This window comes from Haliaeetus albicilla, chromosome 14, assembly GCF_947461875.1.
Source record: "Haliaeetus albicilla chromosome 14, bHalAlb1.1, whole genome shotgun sequence".
Classification (NCBI taxonomy): Eukaryota; Metazoa; Chordata; class Aves; order Accipitriformes; family Accipitridae; genus Haliaeetus; species Haliaeetus albicilla.
In genome coordinates this window covers 16,917,715-16,944,834 of record NC_091496.1, presented here as the reverse complement: position 1 = coordinate 16,944,834, position 27,120 = coordinate 16,917,715, and the positions used below count along the sequence as shown (strand labels likewise).

At 37.7% G+C, this 27,120-nt stretch overlaps 1 protein-coding gene across 6 annotated transcripts in view; it reads right to left on the bottom strand.

Moving 5' to 3' along the window:
* Positions 1–27,120, bottom strand: part of CPNE8 (copine 8) — a 103,926-nt gene that overhangs the window by 34,069 nt on the left and 42,737 nt on the right. For 4 of the 6 annotated variants that reach the window (XM_069801872.1, XM_069801874.1, XM_069801873.1 and 1 more), the window contains 4 exons: positions 17,290–17,353; positions 13,293–13,396; positions 11,365–11,469; positions 4,999–5,040 (listed from right to left, as the gene is read on the bottom strand). In XM_069801872.1, the coding sequence (XP_069657973.1) occupies positions 4,999–5,040; positions 11,365–11,469; positions 13,293–13,396; positions 17,290–17,353 (315 nt within the window). Of the gene's footprint in view, positions 1–4,998; positions 5,041–7,105; positions 7,564–11,364; positions 11,470–13,292; positions 13,397–17,289; positions 17,354–23,810; positions 24,568–27,120 lie in introns of those variants that run through there. The other 2 variants (XM_069801876.1, XM_069801877.1) reach the window with 2 other exon arrangements.

The window sequence follows — 27,120 nt, the reverse complement described above, 5'->3', positions numbered from 1 at the left end:
ATGAAAAGTATTAGCTTCAATCTTTCTGATGGCTTCTGCTTAACTTAGCTGCACAATGAGGACTAGGTTGTAAATTAGTGATCTGACCCCACTGTAAGCTTACAGAATCTGAAAAACCAGAGTGGGCTATCAGACTATCACCATTTTCTCACTGGATGACCACTGGCACCACAGACTCTGAACTGTGTGCGAGACTACGCGAGAGAAAGGGAGGTATTAAGAGTGTGAAAGGAGTGACTTAAACCAGAAAACACCAGCCCTACCAATTTGTGTAATGTGATATTGAACCATACTTTTAAGGTTCTGTGTCTGTCTTTTAAGCTGCTGTGTCTTCCCATCTGGGAGGAGAAAAGCAATCCACTGAGGCTGCTCAGCTCACAGTATTAGACACCATTGGAAAGTAGATCTTAACCTAACACTAAAGCAGCGGTTATCAAGCTTCTCCTTTCTAAATTCTATTCCTGCTCCAAGAATACATTCAACACTCCTGTGCTGTTACCCACATTTTGAAAACTGCTTTGTCAACTCTTAACCAGGGGATGGCACGCTGCCAAGGAGCCACTGTGAGCAAGGTGGCCAGAGGGAGCGTAGTGGATAAGCATCACTGAGAAAGGTGGCTGGGGTCAGGGAGCTGGGACACAGAAACCACAGGGCTGCCAGAAGTGACTCAACTGCAGGTTCGTATCTCAGATGGGTACCTGGAATGGAAGCGACCGCAGGGGTGAATGCCTAACAGCTGGCTACACAACTCCCAGCAGTCACAAGACCTGTTCCCATTCTCCACTCTTCCCAGCTGAACTTTCCTCACCGCTGCTCCAACTTCCATTCCCCCCTGCCCCATCTCCCTCTGTTTTCACAGTTGTTCCCTAACAAGGCATTGTATTTCCTCTACGCTCTGCCTCCACATCTAATGAGCTATGAAACTAACTTTTTTACCTTCTGTCCAATGGTAAATTAGAATAGAAAGTCAAAGTTTTATGACTTTGTTGCTTGTAAAATTTGTTTTTAAGAAATACAGCATGCTTCTAATTAAGCTATAAATATGAAAAACAAATTTAAATAACTCTATTGCAAGAAGAGGAAAAATGGAAACTATCCATAGCAATATGAAATTTCTTTCTTGATTTATTCATAATGAAATGAAAAAAACAACCCCCAAATACAAATCTCACTTCCTGAAACGAGCATGAATTCACAAAATATGTAAACCAAACAATTAAAAGGTTCAGCTATCATGCTAACGCACATGAAATAAGCAAAGCATCCTGTAAGAAAGCTTGAGAAATACTATGTGGTGAAGACATTCCTGATTACTCAGATTCAGAAGAGACCACCTCTCATGAAACACTCTTCCTCCAGTTTGGAGATCAGGAAATTTCTTCCGAGACAGACAGACTACGACTTTTCTTAAGAAACTTATTTTGGAGGTATCATCTCCTTTTATTAAATGCTCTCCAGACTGCAATGGCTATTTAACCAGGGGAACAGAGAAAGCCATCCATACAGGCTATGGAACTTGAGTTCTATATGCGCTGTAGCACATAAGGTGTATTTAACCTTGGGTAACCATGGCACTGGAGAAAAACGTACCTTGGTTAAGGAGGAACTTTCCCCCTTCATAACAGTTCTTACCTTAAATTTTCAAGGCAACTTGTATATTTCAAAGGCAGAAATTCAAACAATAGCTCAATGACTACCTACAAACCTGCCATAGCAAACAGAGGAAACACAAGCAATTCCAGACAGGGCTGTCTCTGGGGAAAAAAAAAAATCTGTTCTGCTTAAAAGTAATTGTTTCTTTCATTCTAAGAAACACTGTGGCATATACACAGACTGACAAGAACTGAGCTAGAATATATAATTCCTCTGACTAATCTAAAAAGGTATGGGCTCATTTAAGCAGCCTCAGAATTCTCTGCACTTAAAAGATCATCAGCTTGGATCTTAACACTCAATATTCAGATGGATGTACGCCCCTCCACTAGGCTGGCTCTGAAAGATGAGTGCCTGTCAGACAACATTTGCTTTTGCCAGAAGTATAACTCATTAAGAAAAACAAGGCACCAATCCCTCCCACTATTCGTGATCACACTTCACCAAATGGATCTCCTTATTAGTCTCTGGATTGAGAATCCAAAGAAGTTATTCTCTTTGGCTTCCTAACACCAAATACTCCTAGACTTAAAGACTTTTGTCCATGAGTGGCATATCAGGACACTGAATCAGAGACTCTTAGCACATAAAATAATCGCTTGAACTCCATCTCCCTAAATCTTCCACTTTGGCATTATGCTTTGAGGTGCTGAAAATCACTTTCAGAATTGTATTAACTTTGATTTTTTTAATGATCTAAAGGGAAAAAAAAACATGGAGGAAAGGAAAATCATCACCAGAAATATGTCAATGAGTAAGGGGAAAAGTGCAATAATTTATAAATCAGCTATCTAGCTGGAGTAGGAAGATGAAGATGGAGGACAAGAAATAAGGTGAGAGAGCCTAGAATCCAATATTTACAATCTCTCCTGCAGTGTTTAGATTCTCAGATGAATGTTTCGGTGGCCCCAGGTTAGCATGATAATATTTTCAGTTTTAAAATTAAGAAGAAAACCGTATCTGTGTAACAGATCATAAACATCAATACTGTGAAATGGCTTTTGCACCATATATGCTAAGTAACAATTTCTCTGAAATTAGTGAAAAAGCCTTCAGAGAGAAATAAAAACATCAGAGTATTGCTGATGTGAAGTTGCACATCATCTTATTTTTTCTTCTGTAAGACCTGTCTGCTAGTACTTCATTGATAAGGACACTCAACAAAAAAAAAAAGAAGTCACTGTTTCACAGAAGTAGGTTTGTCCAAAGCAACAAAACCAACTTTTGTGACTTCTTACAGCATCAAATATTTTGGGGTTTGGCACAACTCTTAGAAGCAATAAAAGGCATCGGTTAGAACAAGTGGTTCACATTTTGACAATTTTTGTGCAAAACCTGGTTTGAGACAAAGAAATATTTAATAATTAATGGTGGTCCTGTATTACTTTTAGTCAAGAAATTTTAAGTGATGTTTGAAAATAAATGAGAGCTAAGAATATACAATTACTCTTAACAATGTAGTTCACAAACGTGACAGTAAGAAACTCAACCCAAAGCACCCTGGGGCTGTTTTTTCAAAGCACAGATAACACAGAATGAGGAAAAAGGAAAAAAAACCCTCTAAGTCAAGACTCAAGAAGTCAGAGTCAAATCAAGATTCAGAAATCAAGTATATGCAGAGTAATGTTGCCTTACTGATTGCAGAATAACCTGCAATATTCAGTGTAACTTGCTTTGCTATCTAGCAGGCTCTCTGATGATCTTTCAAAGGTTGTTCCTGCCCAGTCTGCACATCTCTGGAGCAGGTTCAGCATAGTCAGGTGATCAGCTAGTGTAACAACTGCTTATAAACAAAGGGTCCATCAAAAATTGAAATTAATATAAACTGAGTGACAGCAGCATTGTACAAAAAATTTAGACTAATTCTTGAATGGGATTCACTTCAGATATATTTGGCAATGTCAAAGGCAAATTAGGCACTTTGGCTCTTGCTACAATCACTAGTAAGTCATAGGCACCACCAACTGGCAATTTATTCCAGTTAGGATGGATTCAATCAGACCATTTTCCCCTGTAAGCTACTGAAGTAGCTTAAATGATTAGTTCAATCTAGTTGTCTGATTTTTACATTGTCTGAAGTTACATGAGATGAGTGCTGTCTCATCTTTCTGAGGAATTTAACATGTAAGATGTCAGTGTTCTGTCTGCTTCTAAATTCAAAAAAGGTAGAAAGCAAAAGGCAAAAAAAGTATAAGCTGAGAAAGCTGAAACTGATTTTGAACCTTGTCAGCAAGGAAATGAATGGCAGCACAGGATAAATTTGCCTGTTATGATTAAAAGATCTGTTCGGCCACAGAAGCACAATATCATTAGCTATAATACTAGGAGCAAATTGCATCAGCAATATTAAAGACATTACTGTATAATAAATAATATACTCTTAAAAATCCAATGTAAGTGCATATCCATATATTTAAAAATATAAATTAAGATTAATAGGAAATAATTAAGACAGACCAACTTAAAGATAAATAGAAATCAATATATTCTTGTATTACATACAATTCTAGTACCATGATTTATGAGTACAGTTTCTAACCAAAGTATTAAGATACAAGCTCAAACAGTTCTAAAAGAACAAGAGGTATCAATCCAGTCTGATAGAAAACAATTCAATCTTGTTTGTCAAAATAAAGGCAATTTGAAAGGCTAATTTCTTCAGAAAAAAGGTACACTCAGTACAGACAGCAAGCTTGAATAATAACAGATTGCCCCTCCTGAATTTAGCAACAGAAATTCCACACATATTCCACCATCCTCTTTCTAGCAATGGAGTTATTTAAAACCCAGGTCTTCCAACTCTAGTGTTTACAACAACATTTGGAAGAAGATAGGCATGGAAATGAATACTCAAGCCCAATCTGAAATTATGATAATTAATAGGTAGTTTCTACATTGCAATACCTTGGCAATCATGAAGTAGCAATTGCAGGCTCATGCATTTTATCATACTTGAAAAGCAACGGTTTATGAAGCAGTGTTTTAAGCAAAACAAAGTAGATTATAAAATGGATTATGCCTCTCTTCATACATGTACATTAACTGACAACATAATGACATTCACAAAACTGATCTTACAGATCACAAAGCATTCAATCTTGCTTGTTCCATGTATGAATATACAAACATAATGTTTGAAATAGGCTAATACCTCATCATTTACCACAATTGCAAAACAAAAGAGAACTGTAGCACAGCAAAACTTTCTTCCAGTACCCGTACCTCTAAATATTGATAAATACAATTCTCTAGTCCTGTTCTGGCCACTATATATTTGTACATTTGAAAACGTGTATAAATATGCATGGATAACCCTAGAGTTTAACAATAGAATTAATGTCTTACCTTCCATCTCTATCCCAATCATACACTTCTACTTTAATTGTCCTATAAAAATAAAAAAACACAACCCTATTAAAACATATATTAAAATGTACCAGGGTTGCCTTTAATACTCGTATTTTAATAGCATATGGGTGCATCAATTGTGCTAAATCCAGAAGGCAGAATTTTCCAGTCATTTCTCATGGGGCAGGAAATAGCAAGGCACTCACATTACCCAACATATCTTCATAAATTATAGTAAAATACAGCAGAAGCTAAGGAAACAATTAAACACATTGGAAGTTTAACAAATATATTTTTACTTGCTGATGCTCTGAATTTTCTGTGTTTTTTTACAAATGATTCTTCAAACCTTAAAGTATTATCAAAGTTTTTAAGAACATTAACAAACTGGAACTTATTGTGAAGGTTTCTTTTGTATATGCTATTATCTGGAAAAGGGATATCTACTGTGGGGTAATAACTTCTTACAGGAAAAAAAGTAATATAACCACATTTGAGAAGTGTGCAGAGCTTGAGAGGGCCTTTATAAAATAAAATTATTAAGCAACAAAATACAGATTAAAAGCAATGTTCACAATACAAAGTAAAGCACATTTAAAGCAGAAAGGAATTCTAGTCCATACATTTTGGCTCTTAAACAAAAATAACTACTCCAGAACACTATAAAACATCAATATGGTAGACAGTATTAACCTCTTCTAAACATTTTGCAGTGGTGAAAAATGAAAACTGCGTGAGATCCACCCTTTATGAAGGCCCTGTCTGTGGCTGGAGATGAAAGAATTCGTAGTTCTTTAAAGACTGCACTTTTCTGTTCTTAAACTCCCCCCTAGCTCTCAAGAGAGGAGGAGGCTGCTTGGCTAACTGACCAAAGAGGACAGAAAAGTGCAGCATAATTTTTTTTTAATTCCTATAAAGCCAACAGGATAGTTGTTTAGTTCTTTCATCAGACTACACTAGAGAACCATCAGATTATACAACACAACCATGAGTCTGGCTTCCTAGAATGAAATGGGACAAGCAGATTGTGGGGTATGGGGGGAACATGAGAGGCAGACTCTGGGTACCAGTTTTTCCCAAACTGTCAGATTGCCCTGGACACTGTGGGAACACTCACCCTCCTCTTAGTGAGTCAGGAGCTGGTGGCAGGCTGGGTAATAAAACATTAAAGTCTGCCAACACACAAGTACTCAGTGCAAACACTTTTTCAATAGGAGAACTAATTAGAATTTATTTTATTTAAATCAGATTTGAAAGCCAAACTAGTAGATTATTATACACACAAAATAATACATGGATCTAAAACATTTTTTCACAGCATAAAACAATAACTAGGTGGCAAATTTGCAGAGAAGCACCTCATGAAAAAGCTTAAGAATATAATGGTTTCATACAGTTTCTTGAGTATCCCTCTGATGAATCTGCAGCTGGCTACTGTGTGAATCAGGATACTGAGACAGGATACTGACACAGTTTAGCTAAAAGTGTGATCCAATAAGCAAGCTCATGTCCCTCCTATGCATTACTTCACATCTATGAGACTATACCTCTCTTACAAAGAAAGGCTCAGAGATTTGGGGTTGTTCAGCCTGGAGAAGAGAAGGTTCTGGGGAGACCTTATTGTGGCCTTTCAATATATAAAAGGAGCTTATAAGAAAGACAGAGACAAGACTTTTTAGTAGGGTCTGTAGTGACAGGACAAGGGGAAATGGTTTTAAATTGTAAGAGGGTAGATTTAGATTAGATGTAAGGAAGAAGCTCTTTACTGTGAGGCTGGTGAGGCACTGGCACAGGTTGCCCAGAGAAGCTGTGGATGCCCCGTCCCTGGAAGTGTTCAAGGCCAGGTTGGATGGGGCTTTGAGCAACCTGGTCTAGTGGAAGGTGTCCCTGCCCATGGCAGGGGGGTTGGAACTAGATGATCTTTAAGGTCCCTTCCAACCCAAACTATGACTCTATACACATGTAAAAGCTGCAAATGGAAGATGAATGTGGGGGTGAACTGTTTCCTTAAGAATAAAGTGAACCTCTGAGGACAGCTCTAAGTATTCTTGCTTCAGGGATGACTGGGAAACAGACAAGATGTAGAAAACAAAAATTTCCCGTGTAAAGGATCAATCTTATTTTACTTACTTGAAGAGTGGATTTCTGAAAATGCAAATACTACAGAGCATATTATCATCACCATCATTAATGAAACAGGAAACATGTATCAGGATGGAGATAGTATATAGTTTTATTTATCTCCCCTTACTACAGAAAGAGTGTATATATAAGTAAATTCAACAATCAGTAATAATGAATCCTGTCCGGCCTAAAATGAACTGAACATGAGATAGAAAAATAATACCTCCAGACTCCCTGTATTTTAAGCAGCAACTTGCTTACTTTCATTCTTCAGAACAGTTTCACATGAAGTGAAGTCATCAGGTCTGTGGTATTAATAGGGGGGGGACAGGAATCCAAGCAATTACTTTGTAATTTGCTCCCACAGAAGCTGCTCCCCAGTCTTCCTTTGAGATATGGTTGAATACATGTTGAATAATTTTCTTTACTAGGAGGGGACTAGGAAGGGGATAAGGTTGATCAACAGCTGGTCTTACATACAGCAACGAATTCATGTCTAGAAGTTTTTCACATTTTTTATGATATTTCGAAACAGGCAAAGAAGGAGTTGTTTTGTCTACAAGTTTCTCTTTTCAACTCAGATTTAAGGGCTCTGACCACACCATTTGTTACATTTTATTCCTCTTGTGGAATTTCAGTTTGGGGTTAAGTTACCTTAGAATGAAAACTGATTAAAGTGAAATTTGTTCTGTGGAATGATGTCAAGAACAGCTCCAAACCTACTTTATCCCACCAAGTATTTGACCTTTGAAAAGAAACCATATTTAATTTAGTAAAAAAGGCAGTATCACAAGAGTTTTTTTCCATAGAAAACCATTATCTTACTTCCAGGTTTCAACACCTGTTATTATTAAGATAGACAGGACACACCAGTGATTTAAGTTAAGATTTACATAAGGTTTAGTGGGACTTGAGTTTTGCATTGTCTTACAAATCTGTGTTCAAATAGCCTAATCATCTCAGTGAGAAAACCTGAATTATTAAGATAAATTCTTAAGATTATCAAGATAAATTCTTGAGAAGGATCTTCAGACATGTAACTTCAATAAGAGCAATTCTTCCTTGAATAAAGCTCCTCTCTCCTGAAATTTATTTCATATTAAAAGGATTGATCACAGATCTTGAGTTTTACCTATTATGCATGACATGCAAGATATTAAAAGGCCGTTCAAATCTTCACATACTGATATTTTACCCTCTCTACACTGCTACTTTATCTTAAAGGACACAGTTTAGAGGACAGGTTCTCTATCGTAATTTAAAAAAATCTTTCATTTAAAAAAATCAAGGTTAGAGAATGTTGGGGTTTAGGATATCTCTGTCTTACAGCTTTTATGCAGAAAATAACTGTGTGTACATGCTACTTGAGAGCTCATATTAAGAGAAAGAAAGAAGAGAACAAAAATATTAGAGCTACTAATTACTACTGTAGTACTGAAATCCCATCCCTGTCATGGCTGCAAACATACTGTACGATTATATAGTGTGAGAAAAATTAAGTAAATCCTGGCCTTTTCACAATGAAGTGGACAGAGCTTAATCAGAAGCATACACTAACTGAAGATTTACTCTCTCCAAAACCAGAATGAATGTTTACTGTGATATATTCTTACTAATGACATTATTCCCACCTTTCACATCTATCACAGAACCCAGAGCACCAAAATTTGATTTGTGAAACTATAATTATCTGAAAGAGACTTCTGAGGTTTGTGTTTTTATGTATTACCACGCTGAGCTTAGGAAGCTAATCATTACCTTTAGAAAGAAACATTTTCAAATAAAAAAACCCCAAACTTTGGATGCTTTTTCTGGACTATCAGCAGATACTAATTTGAATTAATCTGACAGCTAATGAGTATTTCTTAATTTGAAACATGATTGTTGTAGGCAGGATTATGAAGTTCCATGGAGCCTTTTACTCATAAGGCATTCACTGAGCACATTATGTTGAAAGCATTCAAAGTAGAATCAACATGAGAAAACAGTAGTTATGCAGTAATTTGAGGCATGCTATTATACTTTTTAATTCTCTTTTGGAATGCTGGAGTTATTTCAATACGCCTCTACCACAGTATCTTTTTTAAATTATTAGGAAAACCTTTTTTCTTTAATATGATAAATAGTGCAGCGTCCAGAGACTAGCCTCATGAGCACTATTTTGCGTATGCATTATGCACATGAACCCATATACAAGTTAAAAATTCTATTTGATTAGAATGTACTTATTATGAAATTGCTGCATTTTTATTGCATTTAATTGAAAGATTAACCAACATGCATCAAGTACTTCACAAGGAGAGTGTTAGCAATGTAGGAGAACCCTTTTTCCTTCAGTGTGAAGGAACATGACATCAAGTACTGGAAGAGTATCACAGATAAATAAAGCAGCTAAGATCCAGTAGGAAACACTAAAAATGGCCTTTTCCCAAAAAATTATTAAAAAAATACCACTTTCTTAGGAAAAAAAAATAATCACAAGTCAATTAGCTTTCAACTTTTTAATACACAGATTATAAAGACAGAGCTTTAAGTTTATTACTGTGAAAGCATTCTGCTTAGCTTAGTGAATATAAGCACTTCTTACTCTCCTGCTTCTTCATATTGACTACTGAGATTCAGTCAGTTGATTCAAGAGTTGGTTTATTTATCCCCTGGCATTAGCTAGTAAATTACAAGTTCAAGGTATGCTTCCTCAGAAGACTAGGCTTTCACGGTAACTAATTAAAATAATTGTAGTGTACACACTTCACTGAATAATTAGCTTGATAAAGTAATACAATAAGAGTTATGGCATGGCAAAATCATGTACTAAAGTAACATAAAAGGTACATGAATGGACAGTAATCACGTAAATGGAAGCTGAAAATAAAAACTGAGGTAGAAAAGTAACTACTTAAATTCCAAATTAAAGGTTGTTTCAAAGACACACTCATAGGAAAATTATCAATTTGAGCAAAGTGTTACTGAATTTCCCTACAAGCAGCAATATGTTTCAACAAAGGATTTGGCTTCTGCTGATGGAAACTTTAGTTCACGGTTAAAAGAATGCAATACTAAACATCTTTTTATTTTAATCAATAAGATAAAATACCTTAACTTATGTAAGATAATAAGATATGATCATACCAATCTCAACTTAATAAAATAAAACAAATGTTTAGGGGTTACAGGGCATTCAAACCAGATTTTTGACCTTTTGCCTTTGAAATACCCAGACAAGTACATTTTGCATCTCTTGTTTTTTTCAGTCTATGTAAAGCTGAATTGAACCTTAGCACATCTACCCACCTATCTACTACATTCAGCTTACGTATTATGCATATTTTTATCCTAGTCTTCATATATTTCCTTCATGATTTTAAACTAAATAGTACACTATACACTGCTAAAAGTATTATGACTAACTGATAAATGTATACTTTCTCAGTCTTACCAAAGTAATTCCAGTACTCCAGATTTCAGGTAGCAGAGATAAACTACCAGACATTTAACTGGGTACTTAATAAAAACACCAATATCTAAATGTATTTAAAAAATATGAATGACGACAACAGAACAGTAAGTCATCAACAGGCAATTATACATTTTTCTTGTTGATGTTGTTAGAAGCTAACATGTCCATTTTTTAAAGAGTCTAAAAGCATCCATTGTTCCTCAATTTAACTAATCTGCTTGTTATTATTGGTAAAATATGGTTAAAAATATGGTATTATTACCATGTTTTTCAAACATGGATCCTTTTGCATGGGATCACTGAAAACTTCAAATCTGAAGATGATGATGATTACCTCCTGCATTTCTCATCTACTTACGTATATATTTTAAAGGCTTTCATTTATCAGTATCCTCTGACATTACAATGTCACCCAAGGAAGACAGATCATCACTGTTTTTCACTGAAACATTATTAAAACTTGTGCACACTAGTAACAGCAGCCATTCTTCAAATCAGTCTTTTCTTTCTAACTGTTTCTTAATCACACCATAGAGAGCAAAGAATTTTTTTCCAGAAATCACCACTAACATTTCCTACAGATTTAGCATATTGGCTTTATTTTTCTAAATTCTTCAATGTGATGAATTGTTTTGAACACATATTATCTTTTCAAAATGCTGATTAAATAACCTAAATAACATCAGGAACTGAACTGCACAGGAAAAACTTACATATAAAAGAATATATGAGTTAGGGGGAAAAAAACTGTATGTGCCAAGAAAGCTTAACCTATAGCTTACCGGTCATAGTCTCCATTACACAGTGCTCTGACAGAAATCTTGAACGCCTGCCACACTGGATTTAATGTATTTTTTATGACTTCTGTTTTGTGGCAGATTGTAAAACTGTAATAAAAAAAAGATATATTTTGTATTTATTTATTTTTTCTTTTGTGTCATCAAATAGGAATCAAAAGAGCTGTAATCTCTATTCACTCATACAATGTCCATATAAAATTTAATGTAAGAAAAAAAGAAATGCAGTGAAATCAGAGAGACGGGAGGACTGAAGAGAACAGACCTGTTTGAGAGAGATTACAGACTAGGGTGCTAAACAGCTCTAAACCTAAAATGTTTTTACCCAAAACTTCGACAAGAATTACTACCATTCAGTGAGTTATTTCAGACAAGAGCAATCTCCATCCCACTTGTTTAAACAGGTCTTGTACAGCCAGTAGTCAGTCACAGATCCAGAAATAAAGCAGTCTGGTAAGGATTTGACTCTTGCTTAGCGAAGCGATTAAGAAACTAAGCCAAGGGAGTTGTGGCTTTCTGATTTTTGTTCCCCATTTTATGTCTATGATTTTTTAACCAGGGCTGTCTCAAGTAAAACATATAAGCCTCTGTGAGATCCCACGATCACCTTCTCTCAGGTGAAATACAATGAATTGTTTTAATGCATTCTGCTTTCTCTAAATGATGCAAAATTAAAATATTTATTTTGAATCTTCATCTTGGGGACTGAACTGTTCAAAAGAAATCAGGACACAAGGTCACTGGTGAAATCACTACTGAAATTCTACATACAGATATAACTAAAGTTGTCCTTTGAGGGAATATCTTCCTTACATTCTGAAGGCCTGTGTTTTTATCCTGGCTATGATTCAGAAGGCATGCCTGAAGCTGAGACAGAAAAGGGGTCATCCTTCTGCCCATGGGTGCAGAAGTAGTGCCCCAACCTCCTGTTGGATTCAGCAGACCAATAAAGAATCAGTGGCTCAACACTCACCTCTTGGAAGGAAGTGGGGAAGCATAGCACTCAAGGCCAAGAGAAACTGCATATACTAGCACTCCCAGTAATGCCCAGAGAAATTTCACTAATGACCTTAATACCATTCACAAAGGACCCATAACTTCTCCAGGTTTGCAATTTAAGATATTTCAGCGGTTATTTAGGAAGCTGTTCCTATAATCTGCCTCCAAGAGGAAAAGAGCAGGGAACAGACACACATATACCCATACACAGGTTTATGTTAACAACTGTTCCAGTTAAGCTACTGAAACAAGTAATATCATACATGTCTAGCCTTTCGTTTGATACAATGTTATAGGTGAGGACTATCAGTTTCCAAGAAAACTTAACTTGCCAATAGACACCCATGTAACCCGTATGTTGACCAGAAGTTAGCATGTCAAGTCTTAGCAGCAGAACAGCAGAGATTAACCCACTTTAACAAATTAAAGCATGGAAGTAGCAACAGCCAGTTGTAAAAAAAAAATTTCTATTTAAGATATTTTTGAATTCTATTTCCTAGAACTGTTAAAAAGATAAAAGATATTTCCAAATTTGCAGTATAAAATGTTTTTATCTAAAACAATTTCTAAGCATTAGCATATTCTGCAGCTACAATTTTGAGAATTCTATTTAAATTAAAGGCATACTATACCCCAACAAAAGTAATGCTATTTAACTATTTTTATTACAATTAATTTTCAGTGTCTATATTTATTACACATTTAACTCTTAAAACTCTGAGTTGCAATATTTGATCTATTTGTTACAATAGTTTTATTCTTATACTGCATAACATGATATACTTAAATCCAACAAGCATTATAAAAGAAATACAGCTTAATCTGACAAATATAAAAAACCAAAACTATATTACCATCTGCAAATAAATAAGTTGCCTACTGTTTAGCAGCAGAAATACTTAACAGGCATCTACCTGCCATCTTCATTGCTTCGATGAAATACAAGGAAAGGATCAGATTTCCCAAAGAAGTCCTTCTTGTCTAGTTTGTTCGCACAAAATTGCATTAAAACTGAATCCTGAAATAGGTAATACAGAAAAGTTACATACATACAGTTTACTACACTAAATTAAAATTAAAAAATCATTGACTAATAACCATACAAATAGAAAACAAAATCAATGAGGGTATCTGCCTTCTAGATGCCCTCTACATATTCACATTCCTGTAATGTCTTTATAGTGCAATTTGAACTGCTGGAACCAAGAAGTCCTTTGTAAAGGGATGCAGAGGAAGGGTAAATTTCTGTGCTAAATGCCTCAGGATATTTCCAGTATTTTCTGATATCCAAAGTTGCATTCTCAGGGAAGTAGATGCACAGGCAAAAAATGCATATTAGAATTAATTTTAAAAACTCCAGTGAGACAGGATTAAGCCTTATTCCTTCAGTGACTTAAACCTGCAGTTGTCTGCTCCAGCTGTCTGTAAAGCAAATGGCTTAGCAACTTGCTATTAAGAGTCTAGAAGCTTCCAGAAAATGATCCTGGAAGATACCAAATACACCCATTCTGATGACGAATAAGGAGAAAAGTTTCTTTGCTGTGGTCAGCCAAACTGATAGTCACACATGGTCTCCTCCTTGGGCAGAGTCAAGAATGCAAGAAGGATTATAAATGCAAAGATAAAAACTGCAGACTCACCAGCTAACTGGGGCAGGGCCTGCTGGAAGACTGTGTTCCATAAACAGGTCTACAGGTGTAACAGCAGCAAGAGGAAGACTAGGGAAAATGTGGGCTCACCACTGAGTAGGGCAGGGGACTAGGTGACAATGGACATGGAAAAGTTTGTGTTTCTCAGAGCTTTCTATGCCTTGGTCTTTGCTGGTAAGATTTGCCTTCAAGAATCTTGGCCACCCGAGACCCAGACCTGAGAAAGTCTGAAACAGGGATGACTTGCCCTTGGTAGGGAAGGACCAGGTAAGGGAACATTTAAACAGACTAGACATACAGAAGCCCACGGGACCTGATAGGATGCGCCTGTGAGTGCTGATGGAGTTGGCCAATGTCACTGTAAGGCCACTTTCGATTATCTTTGGAAAGTCATAATGTTCAGGGAAAGTTCCTGAGGACTTAGAGAAAGAAAATGTCACTCCTGTCTTTGAGAAAGGACAAGGGAGAGGATCCAGGCCAGTATTTCCTCAATCCCTGACAAGATGATAGAGCAAACAATCCTGGAAAACATTTCCAAACACATGGAAGACAAGGTGGCTGAGAGTCATCAGCATGGATTTACAAAGCGGAAATTCATGCCTGATCAACCTGAAGCCTTCCCTCATGAAATGAGTGTCTCAGTGGGTGAGGTGAGACTAGAGGATGTTGTTTATTGTTGACCTTAGCATGGCCTTAGACGCTGTCTCCCATAATATCCTTGTTCACAAACCGATGAATTACAGACTAGATAACTGCACAGTGAGGAAGACTGAAAACTGGCTGAACTGCTGGGCTTCAAAGTGTCATGATCAGTAGCACAAAGTCCAGCTGGACACCAGTCACTAGTGCTGTATCCCAGATGTCAAAAATGGGGCCAGTAATATTGAACATCTTCATTCATGACATGGATGATGGGACAGAGTAGACCCTCAGCAAGCTTGCAAATGATACAATACTAGAAGTCGCAGCTTATACACCAGATAGTTGTGCTGCCATTCCAATGCACCTGTACAGGCTGGAAAAACAAACCAACATGAACTTTACAGAGTTCAACAGAGGGAAATTTCAAGTACTGCACTTGGAGGGGAATAACCCCATGCACCAGTACAGGCTGCAGGCCAAACAGCTGGAAAGCAGCTTTGCAGAAAAGGACTAGGGGGTCTTGGTGGACACCAAGCTCACCAATGTGCCCTTGGCAGCAAAGATCCTGGGCTGCATTAGGAAGAGTGCTGACAGAAAGTTGAAAGAAGTAACTCGGCACTGGTGAGGCCACCCTGGAATACTTTGTTCAGTTCTGGGCTCTCCAGTACAAGAAAGACGTGGACAGGCTGGAGTGATTCCAGCAAAAAGGTCACTGAAATGATTAAGGGATTGGACCATCTCTCATATGAGAAGAGGCTGAGAGAGCTGGAATTATTTAGCCTGGAGAAGAGAAGGCTCAGGGGGGTCTTATCAATTTGTATAAATACCTGATGGGAGGGAGTAAACAGACTCTGGTTAGTGGTATCCAGTGGAAGAACAGGTGGTAACAGATACAAATTGAAATACAGGCAATTCCATTTAAATACAAGAAAAAACCTTTTTACTGTGAGTGTGGCAGAACACTGAAACAGAGAGACTGTGGTGTCTGCTTGGGCATACTCAAAACCTGACTGCACAGAGCCAACGAGTAACCTGCTCTAAGAAGAGCCAGGAGGGTCAGATTAGACAATCTCACAAGGTCTCTTCCAACATCAGCAATTCAGTGATTCTAAAAATCTTTGCTGTACTGAATATGAACTATAAAAGTTTGGCAAAAAATCTCAGAAGATCAGATAAGAATTAATCCAAATACTGAATAAACTTAGGTAGGAAAATATCCCAGAGAAAGTATGTGACAGCTGGTGAGACAGTGCAAGAGATTGTGTGAGAGAGTGTGCACATGAAGGAGCATGACGGAGAATGCAAAAGAGAGAGCAAGAGCGAGAGAGATACTGAGTCCCAAATTATTTGCCACCTCCCTTCAGTGATTTTGAACTAGTCATCACGTATGTAAAATTTCCTACTGCTAGATGGCAGTTAAATGAGACTGAGTTTGTGCACCCTATTAACATAACTGTGCAGGACTGGCAGGTTGCCTGGAAAAGGTAAGTAAGATTTGAGCCAATGTGCTATTCAAATATACCACTATACCACTTCTGCAGAGAAATAATACAAACTTGACTAAGCTGGAAATACAGCACAAAATTAAGGTTTTTACTTCAAATATCTAATGAACATAAGAAAATAAGGCCTAAACAGATTAGCTATTGGATATATTAATAAAAAGAGAAACATGACTACTGCACAAATAGAAAAAAATTAACCACTTATGACGTATTATAAAAGTTAGAAGTTATACAAAAGGCAAAGCATTACCCCCTCAATACCATCAAATTACAAAAACTAAGCCCCAGAAACAAATCTCTTCAAGCCTCAAGGTATTTTTGTAGGTTTATATATCTAATCTGGTACTCTCCAGATCCCCTGAACATTCTCATAAAATGTCTGATACTATTGCTTTCTTCATTTAAGATTTGCTGTCTTGTCATTGCAAACTCTTCAAAGATACACCCTACAGCCCCATCCAATATATACCATGCTTTGACAAACTGCCTCCTTCCTCAGATTCCAACTAGTCTTTATCACCCCACATCTGTAATTCTTCTGTATTCTTCCTTCCAGTTTCTGTTTCCCGTAGGCATCTGCCATTAATAGGCCATGGAAGTCTTCGCTTTCTTTAAAGAAAACTGTTTAAACTCTTCTTTTACGGTGATTCTTTGAAATACCTTACTAGTTTTTTCCCCATAAACATTAATTTCACATTTTTTAAATAATATGACTCGCTATTAGCATAAAACCTTTTAATTACAAGGTTAAAATTTTACTTTGATGTTCATGCAATGTCAATATTCCATAATGGAACTATAATTCCATGGCTGTAACAGATGGATCTTTGTTAAAAACTGGACACTAAGAGATTAAAATGTGATTAATTACTTAGGGAAAAAAAGACTAGATTTAAAACTCATCTAATAATCCAAACCTTTATGCTTCATATTGTTTTCTGCTTCTTTCTACTTCTTCTATCTAAAACTAAGAGTAACTGATAGGAAAAAAGTATCTTAACTTCTTACATATATCAAAATGCAAATTTATACATTATAACTTTCACAATCTGGTGCAGTGTAAATCACACATCATTTTAATTTTATTTTTCAAAAAGCAATGAACACACACTTACTCGGCAACAGCCTAGTTCCTCTGCTGTTACTATGACTGTTCCACATTTCTTCCCAGGAATTCCACTGTAAGAAAATACAACTACATCAACTCAGTTCCTTGATATAATTTATGAAAGTTAAAACTGACGCAGATAAGCACAAAGTAAGCTTTCAAGCCACAAAACTGATGGCATGCTATAGTTTCCCTTTTCTGTCACTTGTCCTGTGTAAAAAAGTTGGCTTATCCTAAGTGAATTGGTAAATGAGTTGCATATTTATTCTAACTAGTAAGAAACAAATCAGTTTCAATTTTAAAGGAAATAGCATAAAAAGTTTAAATGGGATGAAACAACAATATCAGAACTCCATTTTCCAGCCTCCCATTGATATTTTATTTAGAAATGACTCTACAACTTACTGATTTGTGAAAAGCATCCTTTTGCAAATATTCCTTAAACAAAATACCCAAAATATATTTAAAACTACACACCAGCCTTATTTTACAACATTCTGAAATGTTTATGAAGACACATAATAATCTCACCACTATATCAGATTCAGTAGTTGCAAAATAAAGTATAATTCACCCAGACAGCAATTAAAAACATGCTGCTGCAACACCAGAAAACACAAAACAAGATCCTTAGCATAAAGAGCAATACAGGAACAGAAAAGCCACACATAATCTTGTAAAATTCAGTGCCAGCAGCCTTTTGTGGGGGGTGGGATGGGAGGGGTGGAAGTACAAATATTGAGATGCAACTTTTTTGCATGATGCTATACTATAAATGAGAAGTTCTGCAATATCCTAATGTCTATTGGTGTGTCCATTAGCACACACCTTGGCAATTACTTCTAGATCTTTTTTCAAAACTAATGCTATTGCTTATGCTCATTTTATTTCTAGCTCTTTATTTCTTTATGTCTGTCTTGAAAATAATTATTTTAATAAAATTACTTTCCAAGAAGACATTAAGGTAAAATCATATTTTCAAATTGATTGTATTTTTTAGGTTTTTCTAAGAGAACTAGAGGGCACTCCAGTTCTTCTGTTATGACAAAACATTAATGTAAACTTTACTGTTGTTTGTATTTTGCTTATTAGTTTCCTTAATTGTTTTGAAATCTTTTACAGGGGTCAACAGTTTTAAATAAGTTTAGCAAGACTGTGGTATAATAAACAACTGGTGGGAAAATAGTTCTTAGAAGCAGATAAAAGTTTAGAAATTATGAATAGAGGAACAAATACTTATGCAAATTTATGCAAGCTCACTGAAACTCTTGTTTAGAAGTTGATGTTTAAGTTTATAAGGAATACATCAGGGAAAGCTGCTCCTATACCACTGCAGTCATTTGCCAGTAATCAGAGAGATACATGACTGCTCTCCTGGATCTCCTCAGTGCTACATGCTAAGTCTGAATTTCACAAGGAAAACAGTGGATTGGGAAACTATTCAAGTTTTTGTTGTGAAATTTTAAATGACGATTTAAATACATACAAAACTTATGGCACTCTTCCATTTAATGTGGTATGACTTATAAAGTACAATACTTTAAGATCAAACAGGATAATTTTCTTCAAATAACAGAAAAAAAGAATCTGGTCATTCCAAATGTTACACAGTACAATTCACAGTTTTATCAGCGTCTTCAAATCATATGGTTTTAAATCTGTCACCCTTCAACAGCTCAAGACCAAAAATTACCCATTTTAGCCTCTGTAGCAACAGGATGTTGAAATTGAAATCTCAGATTTTCAGAAGATGAAAAAGCTGCATTTTTTCTTTTGAACAGTACTTGAAGCTTGTCGTGGTTTAACACCAGCCAGCAACTAAGCACCACGCAGCTGCTCGCTCACTCCCCCCCACCCAGTGGGATGGGGAGAGAATGGGAAGGAAAAAGGTAAAACTCGTGGGTTGAGATAAGAAGAGTTTAATAGAACAGAAAGGAAGAATCTAATAATGATGATAATAACAATAATAAAATTACAATAAAAAGAAAAGAATTGGAATAGACAAAACAAGTGATGGACAATGCAATTGCTCACTACTTGCCAACTGATGCCCAGTTAGTTCCTGAGCAGCGATCCACCCCCCAGACCAACTCCCCCCAGTTTATATACTGGGCATGATGTCATATGGTATGGAATACCCCTCTGGCCAGTTGGGGTCAGCTGCCCTGGCTGTGTCCCCTCCCAACTCCTTGTGCCCCTCCAGCCTTCTTGCTGGCTGGGCATGAGAAGCTGAAAAATCCTGGAGTTAGTAGAAACACTACTTAGCAACAACTATGAAGATCACTGTGTTTTCAACATTCTTCTCATACTGAATCCAAGACATAACACTATACCAGCTACTAGAAAGAAAATTAACTGTATCCCAGCCAAACCCAGGACAAGCTTGAAAAACTCTTGAAATTTGGTAGTAACAGCAGTAGTAGAAATGACTTAGTTATCAGGGTGATATTGACCTTACATGGTAAAATGTTTCAAGGAACAAATGACCACGACCCCAGCTTTGACAGGAAAGGAAGAAATAGAAATTTCAGAAATGTAACAAAAAACCCAGAAGTCCCCAGCACCACAATTCTGCAGGTTATTCCACCTCAAATAGAAAGCACTGGTATCAGAATTACCATTACCTGAACCAAAATTCTTCCTACTGAAGTATTTGAGCCCAGTTAACTGTGCCATTAGGGACTTATTTGAGATGTAGTCTGGGCAATGACAGTACTTTGAAGAAACAGCATCAAACATTTCCTTTGGTATGAAAAGTCAAATAGATTTATGCCACTTCTAAAAGATTATTGTGTCATATGGTAGATTCTGAAAAATATAACTCTGATCATCTCCAGAAGAGCTGGAGGCCTGAAGTAAACTGTTGATAAGCAAGCCCCATTTCTGACAAACTGGTCACCAAACAGTTGCCATTTGATAGAGAACCTTCTGCCACCCTGCCTGCAGCTATAACACATGGCAGTCAATGTCTGCCTGTCTCAAACTGAGATTTGCACACGAAGACATTTATGCGAAGACATGCTTCATTTCATCCTATGAACATGAAGGCCAAGGGATCCCCAACCCCAAGAGATACATGTGTCTGGAATTATCACTCTGTAGGATAGGGGAAACTGGAGAGTCAATCCCCTGAAGATATGTGGGTGTGTATGTCAGAAAAAAAAGGAATTCTTGATTGTTGAGTAGATGTGAAAAGTACACACAGTATAATCATAGCTGAAAGCAGTGGGGGTGAGGTTTGGCTTGACATATCACCACGGTTCTCAAGGACACATGCCTTATAAAAGAAGGATAATTATTACCATGATGGCTGGCGAAGAGGTGAAATGCTTAATTGAGATTATCATACAATTTCTCTACAGAACAAAAAGTTCTCATTATTCAGGAACTAAAAACTCTACCAAGTGACCTCTACAGTTTGTGATGCTATTAAGTACAAACTTTGTATGCTTATCTTGAGACTACAAGCATGAAAAAAGTATTGGACAATTTGCAGACACTAAAGAGTTTGTTCTCTTACAAATTCCCTTACAAACCATTCATTAAGAAAAAAATCCTTAAATGTAAAGTCAGCACCCTTGCAAAAACTTCAGTGGTTGCAGATCAGCAAAATAGAAAGACCTTTAACTAGCAATAATGCCTTGTGAGAAAATAACAAAATAATTTCAAGCTGGTCTTATCACTGTAGGAAAATATATAACCTGGAGATTCAGCATTACAGACCAGTCCTTCCAATTGCCAGGGAAATACTGACTAATATGACCTTGAAGATGAGCATGTAAGAGTTCCACCTGTTTAAATGCAGAATGCAGTGCCACTGCCCATCTTCTTTAGCTTTAAGGAATAGCTGGCATTGAGCTGCCCTGGAATTGGTTCTATAGCACTGAAACAACAATACAGACTTCATATTCAGGCAACCAATTTCTCAGGCTAGGTTCCTCTGGAAAGGGTTACAGATAACGGTTTGTGGGGTAATAATGAGGCAATCTATATTGCATAATGACTGCCACCTCCAACACTCAGTGCTAGTTGTCTGACACTCAGATATAGAAAATGTGCCAGTCTAAGTGTGAATAGGGTGCAAACTGAATGTGAGGAAAATCTACATTTCAGTGGGTCCTACTGGTTTGAGAGCCCAGAACCTGTAGGTTTTCTACAGTTATCACCTCTTTTTGCACAGTATTTGAGGGAGCAAATAATCTGACTGTTAGAGGAACTGAACAGAAAACTATCATCAAATGAAAGGCCCTCAACAATACCTGCATGTCTCTAGACAAGACACAGTCCTGAAGAGTAAATATTGTCTCCTTAGAACAAACGATTCCACAACTGAGACACCACATCTGCAGCACCTTGAAAAGTTTGAAAGGAGACTTTGAAGACAACTGGGGCTTTAACAAGGACTGAAAGGAGAACCTTTCCAGCATTGGTGAAAAAGTCGGAGAAAGATGGCAATTTATCTGGGAATTCAAACCTGAGAGGTTAAACAGAGCCTCCAATTTTGCAAGCTGAAACAGCAGTGAGAGAGGATGGAACATTTTTCGGATCACTCAAAAATTTACAGTCTTATCCCTGAATTTACAGAACCTAGCCCTCTGGCAGTCACAACCACAGATAAGAGGATAGGACAAACATATAGGAAGTACCAATTCCAGAGTTCAGATGTTTTTCTATCAATTATGTTCACAGCAAGATGACAGAAGAAAGAACTTCCAAAAATAGGCCAGCTGGCTCCAGTACAGCCTCATTAGCAGGCAATGGCACTCAGATGTGAATAACTAGCATAGAATGCTCATTAGGCTTTGCAATGGCTCTGCCTCCTCATTAAAGGGAATCCCTACAGGAATGCACTTAGTAGATCCTGAAAGAAGCATTGCTCAGAGTTATAAATGGGGCAAGCATCTTCTCTCTAGGAAGACAGAACATGCAAATATCTAATTCTGAATAATGTCTGGGAAGCTTATGCTCTCTTGAGAGAAAAAAAAAACGGTGTCATTTCTGAAAGTAGATATAGCTGCACCTCATCCTTTCATGCTAATACAACTGGGACATGCAAGGCCAGTCTGAGTAAATCTTACACATGGAGCTTGTCTTGAGAAGGCATTTAATGAATCTAGTAACCCAATAGGTAAAGAGAGTAAACGTTACTGTTAAAATGTCAGATTCTCCATTTCACCTGCTTTGTATGACTAGATTTGTTTTCCAAGAGAAATTATACAGAGCAAACGTGCACCTCTGTAACTGGCCAGTCTGTAAAATAAAGTGCAACAGTGAAGTATGTTCTTGAATAAAGACGGTCATCATCACAGAGATAACAGGCTAGCGCACTACCATACTGGGAGCAAGAGTCTTCTGCAACAGACTGCACTGAATTCAAAGCCCTTAATGGTGTCAGAAACAGAGGGGGAGGTCCAGGAGACATCCTCATACCCACCAAGACCAAATACTATTCTGCTCATGCCTCAGAGGCATAAGACGCTGGTGCTTTTAAGACCAATGAAACTGCAAGTCATGCCTGTCATGAAGGTGAAGAAGAAAAACATGCATGTATATCTCCACTTTTGCACTCACCATGAAGATCAGTAGCAAGGTATGTTTCAGCCTGCCTGACAGACCACTGCAATGGTGACCATCTAGGCTTGAGATGCTTACCTTCATTTTGATGAAGGACAAGAGTATCCTTTTATAGTACTTTCTATGGGAACTTTCTCTGGTGATATACAATCTGACTTGGAGTTGGCCAGCTCATGGCAGCCATGGAGTCCTGAATCTCATGAGGTTCTTGTAAATGTCCAAAGTAGATAGATCTGAAGTTTAAGCTTCCAATCTTTGTAATTTTCATTTTGAAAGAATGTCAGAGCTTACTTCAATGCCAATCAGAGAATGGAATTCAAGCTTCTTGAGCTAGTAAAGTACAAAAAGTGCTACTTCGGTAGGGTAGCTGATTGGGACTAAAACAGCACTGGGCATTCTCTTCTTTGCACACCCATTGGCAGAGAACAGAAAGGGCAAAATGCTAATGAACTTCAGAAATACTGTGAAGAGAAAAAGCTCTCTGATCTCAAGTGAAGGATTACAAAGAACATTCAAGTAATGTGAACGTGGACTTCACATAACTTGGTAAAGAAAACAGTAAATTCAAAGCAGTAAATATCTTTAGGGACAGAAGACATGCAATGTTGTCAATTGAATTATTTTTATTTGAATATTAAGAGACATTAAACACGCATCTATAAGCAAACAATCCTGAAATGCAATGCAATGGTTTAATGAATAAAGTAGGACAATAAATGTCTGCTAGACACCAAGGTATCCAGACTTCAGAGAGTCCAGAGTGAACAATCAACCAGGTACAGTTGTCTAGCCACAGCACTGTCAAAAGCACCAATGACAAAATAAAACCTGAACATGGGAAAAAGCTGATAAAAAGTCACAAACACTTTCTCATTAACAAATATCTACCCACACTACATATACAAAAAGGAAGGTATATTTCAAAATCTTTCACACAGGCCCACACAACTGTGAGATAATTTTAAGGTCTTTTTTCAATAGAATCTTCACTGATGTCTTGTCCTTTCTCATAGCTAATTTCAAACTTTAAACTTCATCTGGTACTCACTTCAGACTTCACTTAACTAAGTGATAACAAACTGCTAAATGGATGATTTTTAATCTATGTTTAAAAAAAATTTCAGGAATTTTCTCAGAAAAAAAATGTGTACTGTGCTGAATAATTTACCACTCTGAAGACAGACAGAACTATAAAGACCTTCAAGAAGTCAGCAAGATTTGTCTTACTAAATATCGGTGTCTTCAAAGTCAGCACCTTTCTCTGACGAAGTCACCACAAGCTTCCAGTAGAGTCAACTAACAGCCAAAACAGTCAATGGAGTTGCAACAGTGCAATTCACTGTGGCAGTTAGCATACATTAGGCCTAGATAGTGAAAAGTTAGTGAACTTCTGTTTCAGTAGAAGTAAACAAAATAGGGCCAACCTCTTGACCCGATTGACAGGATAGTGTTTGTGTGCTCAAGTACATGGTCAAACTATGCAACCAACCTGCTCACCATCAAGAACTAAAAATATGTCCAGAACAAGTAGAGACTGTGTGTCCCCATCCCATGGTACTGAGGCCCTCCTGGGACAGCCCTGGTAGGAGCTGGGCAGGGGCTGTTTCTCTAATTGGGTTACTGGAGTTCCTCCACCTGCCTTGTACCTCTGTGCTCCCTTGTAGGTGTGGAGATGGGACTTCAATGGGCTGATGGCTCTCCTGGGATGGGTCTGTAAGTAGCCAGGGCAAGGTATTATTGGGGTTCCTCCACTTGCCATTGTGCCTCTCTTCTTTGTTTGCAGACAAGCTTCTTAATCATGTAACCTAACACACCTCTTCTATTACAACACTTACTATACTTGTCCTCAAAGCTACTTCCTGGACAAGTTTTTAAAAGTTTAATATCCAGAACAGGATTAAGAGGAGAATCACAAAACACAGTTGTCCAATAACAACAGTACTTGCTGAAGTTAACCACTTTTGTATGTTTGTATCAGAAATCTGATAATCTGATCAGCTGATTCTTCAGTGCAGGATTTTTTTTGCAGGAGGTAGATTACAATTAACAGTTTCCTACTGTTTCACAGTAGCCAAAATCTTATTAAACAGTAATTTAACACTCCCAATAGTGATGTAGCCAATTTTAGTTTTTTGGGGGGGTGGGGTTTTTTTTTAGTGTTAAATTTTATACAATATTTATTTTATTGCAGACAATTTGTGATTAGCTACTGAAATTGAAGGACATCTTAAAAGTTAAGGTTCATCTACAAACCTTGATGACAACAGAAATTGATGCAGTTTTAAAGTACCATTTTCTGTGTAGTTTTTCAGGTTATTTAACGAAGTGATACAGTGAAGTAGTATTACTTCTAACATATATTATGTTACTGTGTGCATAGGTATGTTTTCAAGTTTAAATAGTGTATTTGTAAGAGTTTTCCTGAAGTATGCTGCAGATACTGAAACTTTCCTCACCTGCAGAGTTGAAGAATTTATTTACCCTTAAAATGAAGTAGCTCCCAGTGTGCACAGTCCCACCAATACAGAGAAGGGAAGTAATAAGGAACATGTAGTGATATTAATAGAACTGTTTATGTATAGGACAATTAAACCCCTCATTTGAAAAGAAATAGTGTAAAAAGGACTGGTGTAGTCCTTGAGGAGGGAGGGTAAGGTGGGCAGGAGAGGTTGCAGGGAGGGCAAGGAGGATTACTAGGGACTTGTCATAAAGAATGAATCTGTAAATATAGCGATCAGGTGACTGAACTATATTTGGAAACCCTCAAAATTCAGCAAAAATGCATTTATTACCGACCTCAATTCCAAATATTAAAGAGAATATGAATCATATTGTTAAAGGATGTTGCAGCAGTAATGATCACAACACTGTACTGGGTTTGCATGTCAAGGTTTTGGTAGTGGGGAACGGGCTGCAGGGGTGGCTTCTGTGAGAAGCTGCTAGAAGCTTCCACCATGTCCAAGAGAGCCAATGCCAGCTGGCTCCAAGACAGACCCGCTGCTGGCCAAGGCTGAGCCTGCCAGTAACAGTGGTAGCACCTCTGGGATAATGTATTTAAGAAGAGGAAAAAGCTGCTGCAGAACAGAAACTGCAGCCGGAGAGAGGAGTGAGAATATGCGAGGGAAACAGCCCCGCAGACCCACAGGTCAGTGCAGAAGGAGGGGGAGGAGATGCTCCAGGCACTGGAGCAGAGATTCCCCTGCAGCCCGTGGGGAAGACCATGGTGAGGCAGGCTGTCCCCCTGCAGCCCAGGGAGGTCCACGGTGGAGCACATATCCCCAGGCCAGAGCAGGTGGATGCCCAAAGAAGGCTGTGACATTGTGGGAAGCCCACACTGGAGCAGGTTTGCTGGCAGGACTTGTGACCCCGTGGGCGACCCATGTTGGAGCAGTCTGTTCCTTGAAGGACTGCAGCCCGTGGAAAAGGACCCACACTGGAGCAGTTTGTGAAGAACTGCAGCCCATGCGAAGAATTCATGTTGGAGAAGTTTGAGGAGGACTGTCTCCCGTGAGAGGGACCCCATGCTGGAGCAGGGGAAGAGTGAGGAGTCCTCCTCTTGAGGAGGAAGGAGCAGCTGAGACAATGTCTGATGGAACTGACCACAACCCCCATCCCCTGTCCCCCTGTGCCGCTAGAGGGAAGGAGGTAGAGAACTCAGGAGTAAAGTTGAGCCCAGGAAGAAGGGAGGGGTGGGGGGAAGGTGTTTTAGGATTTTGTTTTATTTCTCATTATCCTACTCTGATTTGATTGGCAATAAATTGTTACTTTCCCCAGGTCAAGTCTGTTTTGCCCATGACAGCAATTGGTGAATGATCTCTCCTTGTTCTTATCTCAACTCACAAGCTTTTCATTATAGTTTTTCTCTCCCCTGCCCTGCTGAGGAAGGGGAGTGATAGAGCAGCTTTGGTGAGACCCTGGCATCTAGCCAGGATCAACCCACTACATACAGTCATGGAATTCAGCAAGGGAACTAACAGCTCACGTTTGTTACAAATCAATTTGAACCATCTGCAGTTGGCTGTAAATTAGGGAAACTAAATCAAAGGCTTATTTTGATAAAACATTTAGTGAATTTGCAAAGACTTTTCAAGTTTTTTCATGTTACTCAATTTTTCAGCATGAACTGTATGATAAATGAGTCCTGCTGAAGAGCTGAAATTTCCCTTTGTACAAAAACTAAGTGATTGGAAGTAAGACATTTACAGACAGAATTTAGTCAAGGCTAATGGACTGGAAGGGCACAACTACAGGAATACCTCCCCAC